This window comes from Schistosoma mansoni, chromosome 6 (genome assembly GCF_000237925.1).
Source record: "Schistosoma mansoni strain Puerto Rico chromosome 6, complete genome".
Taxonomy (NCBI): Eukaryota; Metazoa; Platyhelminthes; class Trematoda; order Strigeidida; family Schistosomatidae; genus Schistosoma; species Schistosoma mansoni.
In genome coordinates, this window is record NC_031500.1 from 1381964 (window position 1) to 1401571 (window position 19608).

Genomic DNA, 19608 nt, shown 5'->3' on the forward strand with positions numbered 1-19608 from the left:
AAATTATGATTTCATTATTTTTATTATAAGTATTATAATTAAAGTACTTGAGAAAAACACCTTGAATAGCAACAACACGACAAATTCGAGAAATAAGAGCTCCAAAGCGGCTGTAAAAACTTCCGGGACTTGTGCAGGTAAATGGACACCACCTGAATTGAAAATCACTGATGACCTGAAAGCGCACCACACCACTGGGGAGTACGAAGTTCATGGATTTTACTAGGTAGTCACGGTCATATTGGATATTAAAGTCTTGAATTCCTGTAATTTTTAAAGAGTACGACGTATTAACAAATGACAAAACATTTTATGGGACATTGGATCCTTACAGTACTACGTTACATAACATCCTGTCCTTCATATTGAAACTGAAGATGAGAGTTTACTTGACTCTTCGCTTACCCACAGTCATAGAATAACAGAAACAGAAAATGAATATTATCTATATTAGGCGTTATTGAGGACTGAATTGATGTTTATTTTTATACGGATCACAAGTAAGAAGTTCGAAAAGGTGCGCAACTTTGAAAATGCTTAAGGCTGTATTGTTAGAGGAGAGTGCCATAGATGAGCCCACGGAAGATGAAGTAATGCTGTACGCCGAAAGCTTAGGAATTGATGTTGAAAAAGAACAAGATTTACTTCATATCGCCAAAGAAGGCATTTCTGCACATTTACCGACTGGCTGGCAAGTCCTCAAGGTATCCATATTTTCACCAAATTCTGCCACTTCGAGTTGATTGCTTGATAGCAATAATTTTTATCTTTAATCTTCCAGATTCTCATTTCCTGTTTCCTTCACACTGTATTTGTGTGTTTACAAAACTTGCGCAATGTTACTAGGAAATTATTTTCATTTTGGAAATACCAAAGTAATATACATTCGCATCGTCATCTGCAGTAGGAATGACCCTATAGGTTAAGAGCTTCATGTATTATCACTCAAGTGTCATAAGTTTATTTGTGTATTAAGATTAACCGAATTCATGCAATGCCTAGAAAAGCACATTTCAAAACCTGTAACGTTTACAACTCTAACAGGTTTTTGTAGCGGTTACTGGCTTTCTGTTCACAATCAGCCTGATGCATCTGTCATAAGTGCAACGGTAATTTACTTGATTAAGCATTTGAAGCAAACGGAAGTTGTGTTTAGATCTTATATCAGTATCTTAAGACACATTTCAGTGGCATGATGATCAGGTTTCGCTGATATCATACAAACGGCAAATTTAGAAGAAAACATCTTAGTCTAAATCTAGCAAAGCTCCACGCCAGTGTGTGGAAAGTAGTTATCCCCTTTGATTAACTAAACCAAAGCAGCGAAAATACAGTTTGAAGCTTTGATCTGATTAAAAGCTTAAGTCTATGAGCCACTCTTGGTAATTAAATAATTACGGAACTGATTATTTTTGAGTTTTATTGTAATATCAATGTGTTATCCACGTGTCAAAATAATATGAACCATTGTTTTCCGAAGATTCCATTTTCAATTAAGTTAACCAGATATTCGGACTAGGTATTCAAAAATAATCTTTTCAGTACTATTCATCACTATTGAAGTGATATTTACGTTAACCGAAAAATTCATAACCAGCAATTCACATATACTGAACTGAAGTAATTTGTATCTAATTATTTTTCCTCCATAGGATGAAAACAATCAAATATTTTACTATGATACTGCATCTGGCATTAGTTTATGGGAGCATCCATTAGATAGACACTTTCGGGATTGTGTTGTTAAAGCCCGTCAAAAGAAACAAGATGCCATTGATACAACAAGTAGTTCGGACAGAATCCCTCATGATAAATCTGTAGAAGCTGGTTGCATCGTGTCAAATAGTTCATCGCGTCCCCTTTCGAAACCATCCACAAACAACAAAGAGGCACCAAAGGGATATACACCAACCCGTTCCAATCCACATGAAGGTGAGTGTTGTTCTTTTCTGATAGTGTTTCTCATTCGGTTTTCTGCACTACGTTTGTAGTAACGTCATTTCGATCAAAACGGAATTATTCAGCAAATGTAAATATACCAGTTCTAAAGGAGATTAGCCGCTGTTGGAGTAGCTCACTGGCAACGCCTCAGACTGTGCTAAGCTGGGTAACACAGATTCTAGTTCTACTGAGAGCAGTTTCCTCATAATTAAAGATGCACATCTGACGAATCCTAATTAGATCAAATCGTAGGCACAACTGAGTTTCCTGCTAATTGCCTCCAACCACCGAGCCTCAAGACTGTATTCATAAGCTATTAAAGGTTTCCGTTTATATGGGGCTGGTAAACAATTTTTCTGTTGGTGAGTCGCTACTGTGAATAAACGTAGCCTCAATTAGCTGAAAAAACAGGTTATTTCTCCACTAACCGCCCACAGGAAGAATCAACGAGAATTTATGACTCCCTAAAGCTGCAATTACATTTTGAAGCACCCATGTGTCTGATTTCCCCGAGTTATTGGCTAGATGTAGAAAACACTGAATAAGGTATTTTAAGGATATCCGCCGTATATCTTGATCCTATTTACCAACTAGACTATCACTTATTAGGTAGTATTTCTGTTCATTTCTGTGTTAATTTTACTGCTTCTTTTCTCTATTTCCTGACAATATTGTCGCTTTATTTATGTTTCTCAAATTTTTCCTGCCTTTATTAGGATTTATGTGCCTAAATAAAGTAATTTATGTCTTACTAAATAGATTAGTTAGACGGAGTCATACTACTTATAGCACTGTGGTGTGTCATCAGTAAGATATTTCTTGTAGATGGTCAGTATGTCCATCCCTATCGCTTCATCCTCATAACGGAAAAAATGTTAAAATGATCGACCTTACAAGTATCCTATCTGCCCTGGATACACAGATTTCCGGTGGTGGGTGAGCAATGGATAACTGTTCACAAAGTCCTTGCATAACCCAACTTAACCTTCCCCTTATATCAATTGCCACACACATTATGAAGCTTAAGAGGCCTGTCTTTGTTATAATGACTACATTTTCTGATTTAAGGAGACCAGTCATAAAGTGAAGTCATCACTCTGAGTGCTTCATAGGGTTGTGGCTTTCATAGTAAGATCCGTTTACCACTCGTCACATATTTTAGTCTTCCAAATACGAGAGTATGCTGGGATCCCACGATAACTGTAGGGTTGTAAAAATACTGACTTTTAATCATTTGGTTGCAAGTTTGTACTTTGTTTCACATACTTCAGTTTTAGGATCCAGAGGTATCATCAGCACCAGGTACTCCTCCCGTACACATTTTACTTGGCTAGTTTCTTCTGTCTCACTTTTCCATAATCCAGTTTCAGTACATTTTAAGTTCCTATGATTTCACAATTACATTTTACTCCTGTTCTTCACTTTTCTCAAAGCAGTTTTTTTGCATGCGTTTGTGTTAGTGGGAGGAAAAGCTAAGTTAATTTCCGGGTGATATTTCAGTTTCCAGACTAATTCTACAAACTGTAATCTTATATTAGCCCAAACAGGTCATAATAACTGATGATATTAAATGTAAGCTATTTATAATCCTACCTTAAAGATATGTGTATTCAAGTATACAAATGTATTCAATTGACGTAATGTTTATTTGCTATTTTCATAACATATGCATTAAATCTCATTTTTACTCCTCGATAAACTGTCTGTAGGAAAACTGAATACAAACACTTCCAAAAAACTCACAGAAAAACATGGAAACAATAGTCAACTCTCTACCTCTGCTCTTGCTGAACCTCGCTTTCAATGTCCAGTTGTTACTACTAAAGATGGTGATCATCTGCCAGTTACAGATGATCCTACTGAATATCTTGAGATAAAATTATCTAAGAATAAAACACATGAGAAGTCACTTGTTAATAATCATGAAAAACTTCAACTATCCTCTCGTAAAGACCATCTTTCATCAGAAGGTTTTAAATATTGGTCAGAAATGTATAAAGAAAATCTACGTCAAGCAGATGAAAACCTAACTGTATTACAGTCGAAAATAAGAGAATCTTTATTATTAACTAGCAGTCATAAAAAAACCAATTCAATTATCTGCAATAATGCAACACCAAATTCACTCAGTAAATACAATCCTACGACAATAACAAAGGATTCACACATTGTAAGCAATTTATCTAGATGTTTCTCATCATCGGATCTTTTAAACATTGTAGATAACAATCAAACATATTGTAAAAGATTAGAGATACTATCTAGTCCTGTGAAAAAAATTGAAAATACATTTAATGACGATATTTTATGCCCTGAAGTTGGTATATCTCCAACTGCTGTCATTCAAACAGAGTTATCTAATGGAAAAGATAAACATGTTGGCCACGGCGTATCACCTGTAAATGCCAATTCGAAATTATCTTCGTCTATACTTCAGGAAAATATGAAAATTTCTACATATCAGTTCACTCCAGATAGAACGTGTTTAACAGAACAAAATGCCAGTGTAGAAAAATCGACTGATGGAATTCAAGAGGATCAAAGTAATGTGAAGTTAAAGCCCAATAAAAGCCTGATTAATATATCAGAGTGTATTAGTCATTTGGTTGAAGAACGTTCTCGTGTACAAGGCAAATTATTTCGTCTTAAGGTAGGCTATTTTTGATGAATAGAATTATTCCTTACATCCGAGTGACTTTGGAAGACTAAAGACTAGTACTTCATTCTACGATCTTGATTTTTCTGCTCACTAGGCCATATTTAATATGTAGAGAAAATAAGAGAGTTGTTTCGACCTGGTTTACGACCTTGACATGATGGGTTACTTGATACAACTTTGAGGATTGTAACGCATAAATCCGACTTTTGACTGAACAACCTGGAGGGCATAGAGAAATGAAACTCTTGTGAATACCCATTGACTTAACTTGTTGGCGAGTAAGATGAGCATCTTCCCGAATCTTATTACATGAGCTTAGATTCACAAAACTACTTGCGTGTCTACATTCACTCTCTTTTATGGTCAACATTGGACCCAGGACAAATATGTCTCAGTCCACGTCTCACATCAGAAAAACGGAGGGAATTCACAAATTGAGGCAATAATTCTGTTGGTCGAGTTCATAGGGTCAGTCACTCAGTTATAACCATCGTAAAACCTGGGAGATATATGCATCCTTTCAGATTGCAACACCATATCACAACAATATAAAATTATGCAGACAAATCACAAAATAGTAGGATCAGCAATGGTAGAAAAGATTAGGTATAGACAGTATAATTCGCGAAGAACGAATGAAGAAAACGAAGTACAAAACAATTCCAGAACTCACAATGCAAGGATAGGTAATGAGTAGGTGCATCTGTGCAATTGCGACTGATTCTAACTTACATCATCCAACGTTTCTAATTATTGGCTATAATAATCGGGCGTAACCCAACTCTGTTAGTTTAAACCTACTAACATGGCTCTGTTCAACTATCAATGACTTCATCGATTAGTGACACATTTTCCTTTGATGGCTCCTATTGAGCTAAGTGGTGGTTGTATTTACGTAGAATATGTCCTGACCACTTCAGTTGAAGATTCATTGTTTCATTTGCTGATATCCCACCTTCACATAATAGTGTTTGAATGATCTCAGTATTGGTCACTGAGTGGTCCCAACATACGAGAGCAATGCTTCGGAAGTATCTATTAATAAATACCAGTCATATACGAATATCCTGTTTTTAAACGCCCCGTTTCATAGTCATAAAGTATAACGTAGCATGCTGTTGCACAGTGTACTTGTCATTTGGTTAACAAACGAATGTCTCACTTTTTAACAAGTGACCCAAGTTGACAAAAGTCAATCAAACTTTCTAAATTAATGTCGAGATTTCTTCAAGTACCAACCCACTTCGACTAAAGATAAATGAAGCGGTCAATGCACTCAACTTCGTTTTCTGTCATTGATTCTGGCGTTGAGGTAAGCCAATCCTGAAGCAATATTTTTGGTTTAAAGGGAGAGAATCACATGTCAAACAAGCTATCATTGTTGCTGAGTATAATCAAGAGACTACACCTTCACTGAACAGAAGTATGTCACCTGCATATTCTAAGTCAGCAAGTGAGATCACCCCTCGGGAAGTCAGACGGTGGGGGGTTTGTTTTTAAAAGAATTTCCGTGACTAAAGGAAAAATGGGGACAGTTCCCCATTAGCTTTGACTGGACCAGTAGTGTTCGTGTAGAGAGCTTTTGCAACTTTTTTATACTGTTTTCATACATCTTTCAGTGATAGGCACTGCCATAAAGCCTATCGAGTGCTGCTTTAAGTTCAATAAGTACAACTATAGTCGGTTGTCAGTAGGTATGTTTGTGTTTCACAACCTGATGAAGAGTGAAGGAAACTTGTCTGATCAATGTTTCGAAAATACACGCAATTCAAAAAACTAGTGTTTACGAAAATTCAACAAATAACCTAACTAGACATTCACAAAAAACACTGGACGGCTGTTTCTCCCCAGTGTAGGACTCCTCAATAGTGTGTATCTAGAAGTTAAATGTTCGCGCACGAGACCAAAGGTCCTGAACTTGACCTATCCCCGGTGTCTGTTTGACGTCCTGGTGATACGTACTATAGGACTGATCCCTAGAAGCCCCCAAATGCCCTGGTACGGCCGAGAGTGGGGAGAGTCTACTCTCCCTCTCGAAATGCTCTCACATGGCCAGCGAATATATAGCCTCTGCCAGGGAAGTCCTACTCACTGCCTTCTCGTGGCGGGGGTGTTGTTTACGAAAGTGAGAGGACGAAAAGCGAATGTCCGGCGCTTTAACCGGGTTGGTGGATACGGAGGGTCCACCTAGGGGAGTTGGAAAACCCTGATTCCAAACCAATGGTGCACATGGGCTCCAGTATCCTGATGGAACGAATGGCGGACGAACCTGTCATTGGTCAACGGCTACCGTGGGACTGCATCTCCTCACGATGCTCCACTGCCTTGTGGATCAGACCTTTTGGTCAAAGGCTCGGGGTGTGGGGCCCCCTAAGAAAACCACCTGCTTCGGTTTGGGCACCCGGGCAGTATCACAGCCCACACACACACAAATAGTGTGGCGCATATGTACCTGGTGCCCTTTTGTACCAATATATATGTGTTTAAATAAATAAATAAATATCCCCGGTGTTGTGGATGCTTACTCATGGTGAGTCCTATGCTAGGATAATACAGCTGTTCAATGCTTTCAGGTTTTTGATGGATATCTAGTTCACGTTGGTTCGTGATATCAATAAAATTAGGTAATCTCCACAAGCCTCTATACTGATAAATAGCCATATTTTTAAAATTCTAAGTTCACCTTTATCCAGTTTTGGGAATTATTAGATACTTAAGTGGTATACAAGTATATTAAAAATGTAAATTATATTTATCAAAATAGTGTTATCAATTGAAACTGACAATGTAAAGACCTTTTTTTCTAACTATTAAGGGAAGTTTGTGGTGATTGTCAAATTTTAAAGTTTACATCACTGACTGATTTCAGTTGAACAATCATTGAAAACCAGGGGGTACTTGACAGTTTCATCTTAGTATGGCACTCCTCAACAGTGCATATCCACACCCCCACTAATGATCAAACCATGGTCTTGTGTCATGTCTAATCTCTAGATCACTGAGCCGCCATCCAATAAAAGATGATTACGCAATATGGTGAATCGATTCAAACTAAATATGTATACCATTGACCACAGTCGCTATGAGGTCTGATGTTTTTGGTTTGGATCTCTGTTAATGTAATGAACAGGTACACTGCTAATGAGTCCCATTCTAGAACGAAGCACTTGTACAGTGCTTCCTGGTTTTCAATTCTTGTTTAACTAAAATCAGTTCCTAATGTTAAGGTATAACTTTCGCCTTTACTGGTAAAAATGTTTATTTATTTATTTATTTAAACACATAAATATTGGTACAAGGAAGCACCAGATACATATGCGCCGCACAAATCTCATTTGATTTGTGTGAGGGCTGTGATACTGCCCGGGTGCTCAAACTGAAGCAGGTGGTTTTCTTAGGGGGCCACACCCCGAGCCTTTGACCTAAAGGCCTAATCCACAAGGCAGTGGAGCATCGTGAGGAGATGCAGTCCCATGGTAGCCGGTAACCAATGATTGGTTCATACACCATTTGTTCCTTCAGAATACTGGAGTCCATGTGCACTATTGGTTTGGAATTGTGGTTTTCCAACTCCCCTAGGTGACGTTTCCGTGTCCACCAACCCGGTTAGGGCGTCGGACATTCGCTTTTCGTCCTCTCAATTTCGTAAACAACAACACCCCTGTAGTGAGAAGGCAGTGAGTGGGACTTCCCTGACAGAGACTATATATTCACGTAAAAATATATGAACGAAGAGTTACAATAAGTGACCTTTCTTTCTGTTTCGTTTTTTTATCATGTATTATTGTTTACGTTTGATTCTTTGTTTATATTCAATCGAAATTTGTCTCTTACTCTTATTACTTCCTAGTTACTTTATAAAACTTACAAACGACGTCTAGACAATTTAGATGCCAGTTTATCAGCACTACAAGAGCAGACTAATGCCGAACAATCATCTAATGTTTTACCAGTTTCTAAACTATACAAACAAAATATTAATACTAAAAATGTCCAAGAGAAAATAAATCCATCAGTGTTTACAAATTCAACAAACGAGAACGATAGAAATGTTCCATTACTACCACAGGATTCAATTGTTACTACATGTGTTACTGATTTAAATGAATCTGTTAATCATAGATTACATTCTCGTTTATCTTATTGTCATCATCACCACTATCCTCATCAAAATCCTAATGTTTTACGCATAAAACGTTCAGTATCAGTACCTCGTTCTCCGATTTCATGTAATTATCTCAGGAATACAAATAATCCACATATATCATCTCATCATTTACATGATAGTACTTCAGTTTCACGGGATCTAGCAGTATCATTAGCTTCAATCGATGTACAATTACATAATGTTTTAAAACATCTTGATTCAAATACTGATGAAAGTCTTCAATCGCATATAAATCATTATATACAAAATCATTATCCTATTTCTGGCATAACTGATGAACAACATCATTATACTAATGAAGATACAAATGTTGGGCATATTCAACATTGTTTAGAAAATATAAACTTAAGTAATGAACCATTAATTGAAGGTGGTTGTAGTGGTGGTGGTAGTTGCATGTCAAATAATTTGACATATTCACCTTCATGTAGTTGTAATAAAACTCCATCTTTGTCTTATAAAACAGTAGATTTATTACATTCACCAGTCAACTGTTCACCAAATTCAAATTTGGATTTAACATCAAACAGACGTAATAGTATTTGTACATCGAGGTAGGTTTTTACGTGTTTATTATGTTATTCTTTGTACATTATGATATTCCCTGCACATATGTGGTTGCTCTTTCATGGTATATTGAGTAATTAAAAATACAGGTATGTAGTCCTAGCGTAGTTAATACGACATTATTGCTGAGATAGTTTTGAAAACTTTAATTTTTGCTCTCAGTGAGGTCCAGGACTGTCTAGGACTCGTCACTTGGATGTATCTTCATCTTAGTGTTGATTTTTAAACTGAGATTTGAATCTATTGAAATAATAGAAAGATTTATGAAAGATTTGCGCATCCACGAACCCGCTCTCGCGAGATTCGAACCCAGGAGCTACCAGTCTCGAGCCGAAGCCCTTAACCGATAGACCACTAAGCTGGCATCCAACGGTGTTAATGTCTAACTTCAACTGATCCACGAAGTTGAGCAACCATTCACCAATTGTCTTCAGTGAGTTCCTATCTCACAACAGACGTGGTTTTGAACTCCGCTGGTCACTGCTTCTCACTAGAGCTCCTGGATATACTTCTCGAAGTCACTAGTGAGCATATGATTATATAATTATCAGAGGGGTTTTTGTGGAGATTTAGTATATTTCGTAGTTTAAAAGGGTGAGTCAATTGAAGCTAGACCACCATGGAAAACCTGGAAACACTGGACGGCCGTTTCGTCCTATTATATAGTTGAAGTTAGACATTAACACCGTTGGATGCCGGCTCAGTGGTCTATCGGTTAAGGGCTTCGGCTCGAGGCTGGTAGGTCTTAGGTTCGAATCTCGCGAGTGCGGGATCGTGGATGCGCACTGCTGAGGAGTCCCATAATAGGACGAAACGGCCGTCCAGTGCTTCCAGGTTTTCGATGGTGGTCTAGATTCAATTGACTCATGATTTCAACTGTGAATACTATTAGCCTATATATTTCCTCTCCGAGTTAAGGATGTTAGACGACTCTCTGTGTTCGATCATCGTTGTCTCCGAAGGATTGCTGACATCCAGTGGCAACACCATGTTAGTAATGCAGAGGTTCGGCATCGTGTGTTCGGGCGCAGAGACAATAATTCAATTGGTGTCACCATCTTGAAACACCGACTTCGGTGGCTTGGACATGTTCTACGAATGTCGTCCCAGAGACTTCCACGTCGTGCATTATTTGCCGACTCTGGGACTGGTTGGAAAAAGTAGAGAGCTGGTCAGTGTTTGACATCGTGTCGTGCCATGAAAGAAGGCTGCACATGACTGGCTTCTGTCGGTTCTTCACGACTCCCTGGTTGGGGTCCTAGAGATGGTGCAACACAGTGGTTAGAGAAATTATCAGATTTGACTCACAATAGAAGCCAGTGTCGAACCTGCTGTAACCTTCTTTTACTTTCTTCATCAAGATTGGTTCTAACTTTCTTAACTGAAAGAGTCTTCTGGTTGTACATTTCAGTCCGCCTTATCTTTTCATCCTTTCTCTTCCTATTTTCATTATTTTGTGTGGTGCATATGTATCTGGTGCCCTTTTGTACCAATATATATGTGTTTAAATAAATAAATAAATAAAGTCCCCAAATGCCGTGGTGCAGCCGAGATTGGGGAGAGTCCATTCCCCCTCTCGAAATGCTCTCACATGGCGACGTGCTTATTGCCCCCGCCAGGGAAGTTCTACTCACTGCCCTGTCGCGGTGGCGGTGCTTTTACAAAATCAAAAAGATAAAAAGCGAATGCCCAATGCTTTGACCGGGTTGGTGGGTATAGCGGATCCACTTAGAGGAGTCGGAAAACCCCGATTCCAAACCAATGGTTCACAAGAACTCCAGGATCCTGAGATAACAAATGACGTATGGATCTATCGTTGGTCACCAGCTAGCATGTGACTGCATCTCCTGACGTTGCTTGATGACTGCCTTGTGTATTAGACCTCTAGGTGAGAGGCTCGGGAACTAGTCGCCTAAGAAGGCCAGCTGTTTCAGTTTTGGCGCCCGATTAGTACCCTAGCCCTCACAAAAGTCTAATGACTAGGTGTGGCGCATATATATTTGGTGCTTCCTTGTACCAATGTTTATGTGTTTAAGTAAATAAACACAACGAGAATAGCAAAGAAATTAAAATAACGTATTATTTACAATCATACTGCGAAAGAATGAATATTAAGAATATAACTTGAAAAGATAAAATAAAGTGGCATATTTGACGGAATAGTGAAACTTACAATTTAGAGGAAGAAGAAGAAGAACTTCATGTGTGCTTTTGTAAACATTTTTGAACCTTGTCACCTTACGTATCCAAATAATAATTACCTGGTCATTAAGAGTAGAAGATACTCGTAAGTTACTAGTATTTGACAACAGATGTCTTAGAAATATTGCTCGCACCTGCTGAGATCACCAGGTAAGTAATAGTGAGGTTAGACACAGGGTATTAGGGAATGATGGTAAATCAGTTGATGAGGTCATGAATCTTCATCGACTGAGATCTTTGGGCCACGTGTTACGTGTGCCTGAACACCGATTACCACGACGCGCTATGCTGACTAGCGTAGGGGATGGTTGGAAAAGAGTTAGGGGCGGCCAAAACGAAACATGGCATCAGTGCTTGAAGTCACTAACTTCTAGTCTGAGCCATATTGGCAGATTCAGACTACTTGGTTGGGGTCCGCGCGATTATCGTAACCAATGGTTGAGGACTCTAGATGACGTAGCTCAGAATCGATCACAATGGTGTAGGTGTATACACTCTTTATCTTCCCTCAAACCTTGAGATTAAAATTGCTTCATAACTTTATTCCTTCCTATACTATATCCTTGTATACAACCTTTCTTTTATATATTACCACCACTAAATTAACTATTTCTATGAATCCGGTGTTGATCTTGTTGTGCTAACGAGGTATGGCAACTTGGACCGATGCATCTATGTGCCTGGTCCTACGTTGTAGCTGACTGACTGACTGGATTGTTTTTTTAACTGACCTCAAGCAATTGATCCTTCTGTTCTGTAATCACATTCTTAGGTTGTCAAGACAACCCTTGATTCAGTTCCATTTTAAAACATCCCAAGAAGAATTATTCTTCCATGATGTAAGCTAATAAGAAGGAATAACCATCGTCCTACACCTCTAACCTTTTTAATGGTTGTTTCAATCAAGTTGATCACTTCATATACTAATAATTTAATATATTCTCTCGTGGCGGGGGTGTTGTTGTTTACGAAATTGAGAGGACGAAAAGCGAATGTTCGGTGCTTTAACTGGGTTGGTGGATACAGAAAGTCCACCTAGGGGAGTTGGAAAACCACAATTCCAAACCAATAATCCACATGGGCTGGCTCCAGTATGCTGAGGGAACAAATGGCGTATGAATCAATCGTTGGTCACCGACTACCATGGGACTGCATCTCCTTACGATGCTCCACTGCCTTGTGGATCAGATCTCTAGGTCAAAGGCTCCGGATGTGAGCCCTTAAGAAAACCACCTGTTTCGGTTTGAGCACCTGGGCAGTATCACAGCCCTCACACAAATCGAATGAGATTTGTGTGGCGCATATATATCTGATGCCCTCTTGCACCAATATTTGTGTTTAAATGAATAAATAAATAAATAACATTCTCTCATGAAGTCTAGATTATTATTATTGTTATTATTATTATTCCTTTGCATTTTATGCCAGGTTCATGAAATCCGCTCACAAACCTGTGAAATCAGTACTATAAACAGCATTTATCCGTATCAACGTCATTTGTGCACCTAATCCTATTACACGTATGAAATAATGAATCTTTGTTTTCAATCCTTTCATATATATACGACCTTTTTATGAATGTTATATTATTTGTGCTTTTAACCGAAGGCTATTTTTTTGTATACCAATCGTTTTTTTTTAGTGTACCCTTATATTTTTATTAAATTTTATAACTGATAAGTAAATAAACATATATTTATTTTGGGTTTATTGTGTTCTGTGTTGAATTTATAAGTCAATCTAAGTTAGACAATTATTGAAAAACTGGAAACACTAGACGGCCGTTTCGTCCTAGTATAGGACTCTTCAGAAGTGTATATCCATGATCTTGTACTCAGGGCTAGAACCCCAGGACCTTAGGTTTTGCGCGTCAACACTTCACTATTAGCCCACTGACTCGGCATCCAACAGTGTTAATGACTGAATTCAATGATTTTGGGAAACCCTTCTCTAAGTTTAACTAACAAGCATATCTCAAAGTTTATTAACACACATCATTGTCGAGTCCATTTGAACTTCAGTTAGTCATGAATTTTCGAAAACTTGTAAGACATGGAAATTATGTCTAATATAGTTCAAATTACCTGAAGACACTTAAATCAGCATAATAAGTAGCAGACAAAGCCTATCTTGTCGGCCTTTACGAGGACACTAACTTGTGTGTCATCCATGCCAAGTGTGTCACCATTATGCCAAAGGACATCCAACTGGCCCATCGAATCCGTGGTGAACGAGCCTAAGCCGACCTATGAGATGATTGACCTGTGAACCTCAACATTACTCACTTAATGATTACATCATATACAACCAATAGGGTGGACGAAAGAGAATTGGCTGATAACTACATATAAATATCCCGTCAGTCGTTACGTAGTGCTTTAAAGAATATGGGTACGGATTTGTAGGAATGAGATATTTTGACGTATAGGAGTGGTTACGTACTCAAGTTATGTTTTGAATGAAGTGTGAATTTCGGCTAAATAGTTCTGAGTTCGGTTAAAATAACAAAATGTCCTGGCACTATATTTTGTGGTTGTACAACCTCGGGATTGTAGGTTTATTTTAATGATTCAACTTATAACCGTTTTAATTAATATTGATTTTAACGTTATTTTCAGTTTTGACTACACAAAGCAAAATGAAACTGTTGTCATGTGGACGACCAACTTTTATTTAAACACATAAATATTGGTGCAAAGGGGCACCAGATACATATGCGCCGCACAAATCTCATTCGATTTGTGTGAGGGCTGTGAAACTACCCGGGTGCTCAAACGGAAGCAGGTGGTTTTCTTAGGGGGCCACACCCGGAGCCTTCGTTCTAAATATCTGATCCACAAGGCAGTGGAGCATCGTGAGGAGATGCAGTCCCATGGTAGCAGGTGACCAACGATTGATTCATACGCCATTTGTTCCTTCAGAATACTGGAGTCCATGTGCACCATTGGTTTGGAATTGTGGTTTTCCAACTCCCCTAGGTGACGTTTCCGTGTCCACCAACCCGGTTAGGGCGTCGGACATCCCATTTTCGTCCTCTCAATTTTGTAAACAACACCTGTTGTGCGAAAAGGTAGTGAGTAGGTCTTCCCTGACAGAGTCTATATACGCGTGGTCATGTGAGAGCATTTCGAGAGGGAGAGAGGACTGTCCTTACTCTCAGCCGTACCAGGGCATTTGGGGCGGACGATCAACTAACGATTCTGAATTCATATCCTAACGTTTTATCAACAAAAGACTAATAAGCTGAGTTATATGTTAATTTATCATAATCGAACATTTCAGCCGACGAATTGTTGGAAATAAATGTAATTATTTAAATATGAAAATTCAAACAACCGTCTGTGGTGAATGCTATTTACAAAATAAACTGATCTACATAAACCTCTATGATAACTATTGTGTCGGGAATCCGTTACTTCCAAACCTCTATTGTATTGCGGATGAAGTAGACTGCACCAATTATCGTTGTGCTGTGCTATTTTGATTGAGTTTGAAAATAAGTATACTCAATTGCCAACTTGGTCGTATGGTGTTTATAAGCTTATTGAGAGTACTGAAATTCTCGGCCTCGATCGCCATTATTGTTTTCGATATCTGTTATTGATCAATCTCATATTAGAATGGAACAGTTCCTTCCCCCCACTCAATTATCTATGCTATTCTAAAATGAGGTCTGTAAGCGACGAATACCGCCGCAATTTTACCACTTAACTAAGTAAATTATTAGACTTTAGAAGTTTTCATGATCCTTTTAATTTGTTTCTTTGGTAGTTCACCACCACCACTTTTTATGACGATGGAATTCATTATCTTCAATACTTAGTTATTGGGAGTTAACTATTTTCAATATGAAAGTATATACAGATTTACAAACCATTAATGTGATCTCTTTTTTCTTTGGCAATGAAATATCGGAAATGTACTATGTTATTGTAGCGTACTTGATCGTTAAATTAGGATCCAACTGTTGATACTTTTTTCTAAATAAAGTGAATAAGTATTGCCCTATTCCATTGGTTCTTGTTATAACACTCGGTTTGTCTACACAAATGGGACACTAATTTGCCTTTGACGAATATCTACATTAGATTCTCTCCCAGTGCCTGTTCTATAGGACTTCAACACAACTCAGATCAAGAACACATGATTAGCTTGACTAGAACGTAAGTATATTTCCACACTAAAAGCCAACAACAATTACAGTAATAATAAAGGTAAGAGAATACATACTACTCATCTAGTATCTGTCAGACTGTCTACAAATCTGACTAAACAAACAACCGACCATTACTCTCCTCACTCACACATCAGTTCTAGTAACATCAAGAACACAGGTGGGGACAATCGAATGTATTATAGCACAACATTACAGAATATCCCATTAAAATATGAGAACCATATAGTGAACAGTTAATTTGCAAAATAATCAATTGTCTCAATTTGCCTTTTCCTTCTGCAAATATCCATCCATAGTCTCCGATTATAATTGTTCATGTATTGTGTGCCGTTCCCGTTCTCGCCTTATCGATCTTCTACTGAAATACATTCAATGCCCAACCATCACTATATACTACTTATATGGATATCAGTAACCCACACCACAATTATACTCAAATTTAACAATGCTAACAGAATAATCTTGTCGAAAGTCGTTATTCTTAATAAAGGTCTTCAGATACACTTATCCCAAATAAAGTAGTATGTTGGTATTCATAGGGATATTTACTAAATTTAAGTGTGTATTTCAAAATTGGAATGTAGATAAAACCAGTTACTAGGTCCAAGATAAGAATGAAGCTGGATACAGTCAATCAGTATTGTTTGTTTGAATCTTCCCATGGATGTGTTACGACTGCAACTGGTCAGTCTCTTATTGACATATGGGCATACTGTGTGTATTGCCTCGATATAGCCTTAATTTACAAACATTGTAAACAAAGATGGATAGTGGCTAGCAGTGGAATCCAGTTTGATGCGCGTTTCGTCCTATTTGGGACTCGTCAGCTGGGTGTACCTGCATCTCAGAGTTGATGTTCACTATGGGACTCAGTAACTGAGTGGATAACACGATGGCGTTTGAAGCGAAAAGTACTGGGTTCGAGTCCTAGAGTGAAAATCAACTCTGAGATACAAATACATCCAACTGACGAGTCCTAAATAGGACGAAGTGACGCGCGTCAAACTGGATTCCACTGCTAGCCACTATCTATCTTATATATACATAATAATTTTAAACAAAACAGTTCCTGGAGTTTGTTTATTTTTTCGGTAATCATATTCAAGTTTCAATTTTGTTTATTAGTATAATAGATTATTAGACATTACTTAAAATCTCCACAGGAAACCCCCCCCTCTATTATTATATATTCGTTTATTTAACTGACTCATTAGTGACCACTATATGTAACTCGTTCAGTGATTGGTCTATTTGTCAAGGTCACAGGATGTGAATTTGTATATATATACAGATAGATAGATATAAACAGATAGAGACGCCACATTTTTTTGGTGTTAATGGTACAAGTGAATGTTTGTTATCGATTTTTTTTCTCCGTTATTCACAATGATTGTATAAATATTTGGAATTATATTGAACTAATGAATTCTATAATAAAGTTTTGGCAATATCTAATTGAAAACGAATGAATATGATGTATATTTTGGATATTAGTTATTAAAGTGAGTAATTAAGATTGTTCATTAATAATACCTATTGCATAATTTATAAGCAAAGATGGAGAGTGGTTAGCAATGGAGGCGCGTTCCGTCCTATTTTGGGACTCGTCAGTCGGATGTACTTGCATCTCAGGGTTGATATTCACTTTGGGACTCGAACCCAGTAGTTTCGCTTCAAATGCTATCGCTTTATCCACTCAGCTACTGAGTCCTGATAACCACTTGCTTGTGCAATGGGGTAAAGTTTGAATTCACGTGTTATTGTTTGTTTGGATCTTCCGATTGATGTTTAGGATTGCAATTGATCAGTCTCTTACTGGCCATATGTGCATGGTGTGCGTATTGCCTCGATATAGCATTATTTCTCAAGCATTGTAAGCAATGATGAACAGTGGCTAGCGGTGGAGGCGCGTTTCGTCCTATTTTGGGACTCGTCATCTGGATGTACCTACATCTCAGAGTTGATGTTCACTTTGGGACTCGAACCCAGTACGATTCGCCTCAAATGCCATCGCGTTATCCACTTAGCTACTGAATCCCGATTGCCATTTGCTTGTGATGTCAAACTATAAATCTGATCAATTGTTAGGATCATATTACTTAATTGTATCAATAACCAACCAATGAATATTTGCATTCAGATTGATCACTACATGAATAACTCAGTGATAATGCTCGTTAAAGTCTTTTCTGCATTATCAGAAGGGGGTTTTGTGGAGATTTTAGTAATTTTATATAGTTGAGATCATGAGTCAATTGAAGCTAGACCATCATGAAGAGCCTGGAATCACTAGATAGCCGTTTTGTCCTATTGTGGGACTATTCAGCAGTGCGCATACATGATCCCGCCCTGCAAGATTCGAAGCCAGAACCTACCAGTCTTGCGCCACTGCACTTAACCGATATTTTTGTATTGTTGTTTATTTTTTTATTGAAGCTAATAGTGATTAAATTAATCAAAATAGGAACTATGTTTTACCATATTACATTACAATATAAAATATGCAAATTATTGTACATTTCAAGTGTAGCAAATGGATATGAATTAGTAAGTTATTGATCTCTCAGATCATTAGTAACAATGAGGATCATGGAAAAGGCATTTTATCATCAGTACAACTATAAGACACCGATAGAATTATCTGGGTATGTTGTTTATCACTAAAGAAAAATGAACATTATTCTAAAGGATTAATAAATAATAAATTTAATAGTTGAATTCATGAGTCAATAAAAACGGGACCATCATAGAAAACCTCGAAGCACTGGACGGTCGTCTCGTCCTAGTATGGGATTCCTCAGCAGTGAACATCCACAATCGCGCTCATGAGACTCGAACCCAGGACCTATAGGTCTCGCGCTCTAACGCTTAACCTGTAGACCATTGAGTTGACATCCAGTGGTGTTAATGTCTAACTTCAATAAAGCCAGCAAGATCGAGGATACGCACTGCTGGGGAGTCCTACACCAGGGCGAAACAGCTATCCAGTGCTTCCAAGTTTTCCACGATTGTCTAGCTTTAATTGACTGATGAATTCAACTATTAAGTTACTAAAATCTCCACAAAACCCTCTTCCGAAAATACTGAATAATTTTCAATAATTGAACTGAATTTTTAAATCTATGCTATGATTATTCATTTGGTTTCGGCTTAAAATGAAAACCCTCTTCAAGTTGAACAAATTTCTCCAAATCATCTGATTAAATAATATTCATACTTTCAAAGTGATAATTTAAATTTTCGTCCGATATTTTTCTGATATGAAGTCGTTAATGATGGAATCAATCATGTCAGTAGTTTATTTCTTTATCAGCTTTATAATAAGACAGCTACTGTGAATTTCGAATTGATAAGACTTGAACATTTGAATTATTGACCTTTAACTAAATGAGGTGTTTTGTGGAGATTTTAGTATTTTCATAGTTGAAATCATGAGTCAATTGAAGCTAGACCATCGTGGAAAACTTGGAAGCACTGGATAGCCGCTTCGTTCTAGTATAGGACTCCTCGGCAGTGCGCGTCCACGATCCCGCTCGCGGGACTGAAGTTAGACAATTGGATATCAACTCAGTGTTCCCTTAGTATACTGGAGCCCATGTGCACCATTGGTTTGGAATGAGGGTTTTCCAACTTCTCTAGGCGAAATTTCCGTGTCCACCAACCCGGTTAAAGCACCGGACATTCGCTTTTCATCCTCTCAATTTCGTAAACAACACCCCCGCCAAGACCCTAAACTTGTTATCATTAATTTCATTGGTTCGTTCATAAATTATAGTCTGTCGGAAAATTGTCCTTTTTGTAGCCGTTTGCCTTTCTGATTTTGTATGTTAAGGCGTTAGTTGAAAGAAATATCTATTAAGTTAGAATATCATTACTGTCAGCCGGTGAGACGAC

General features: G+C 37.8%; 1 protein-coding gene and 1 non-coding gene across 2 annotated transcripts in view; one reads left to right on the top strand and one right to left on the bottom strand.

The window, feature by feature from the left end:
• Positions 1–387: 387 nt before the first annotated feature.
• The window catches only part of Smp_170870 (putative rgs-gaip interacting protein gipc), a 124503-nt gene continuing 105282 nt past the window's right edge, over positions 388–19608 (top strand). Inside the window, exons 1-4 of the mRNA XM_018797902.1 lie at positions 388–704; positions 1653–1932; positions 3651–4591; positions 8451–9322. Coding sequence (XP_018652898.1) covers positions 534–704; positions 1653–1932; positions 3651–4591; positions 8451–9322 — 2264 coding nt within the window. The 5' untranslated portion in view covers positions 388–533. The remainder of the gene's footprint in view (positions 705–1652; positions 1933–3650; positions 4592–8450; positions 9323–19608) is intronic.
• Positions 17354–17423, bottom strand: Smp_tRNA_01473_Gln_TTG.1.1. Its single transcript has one exon. It is a non-coding gene (tRNA).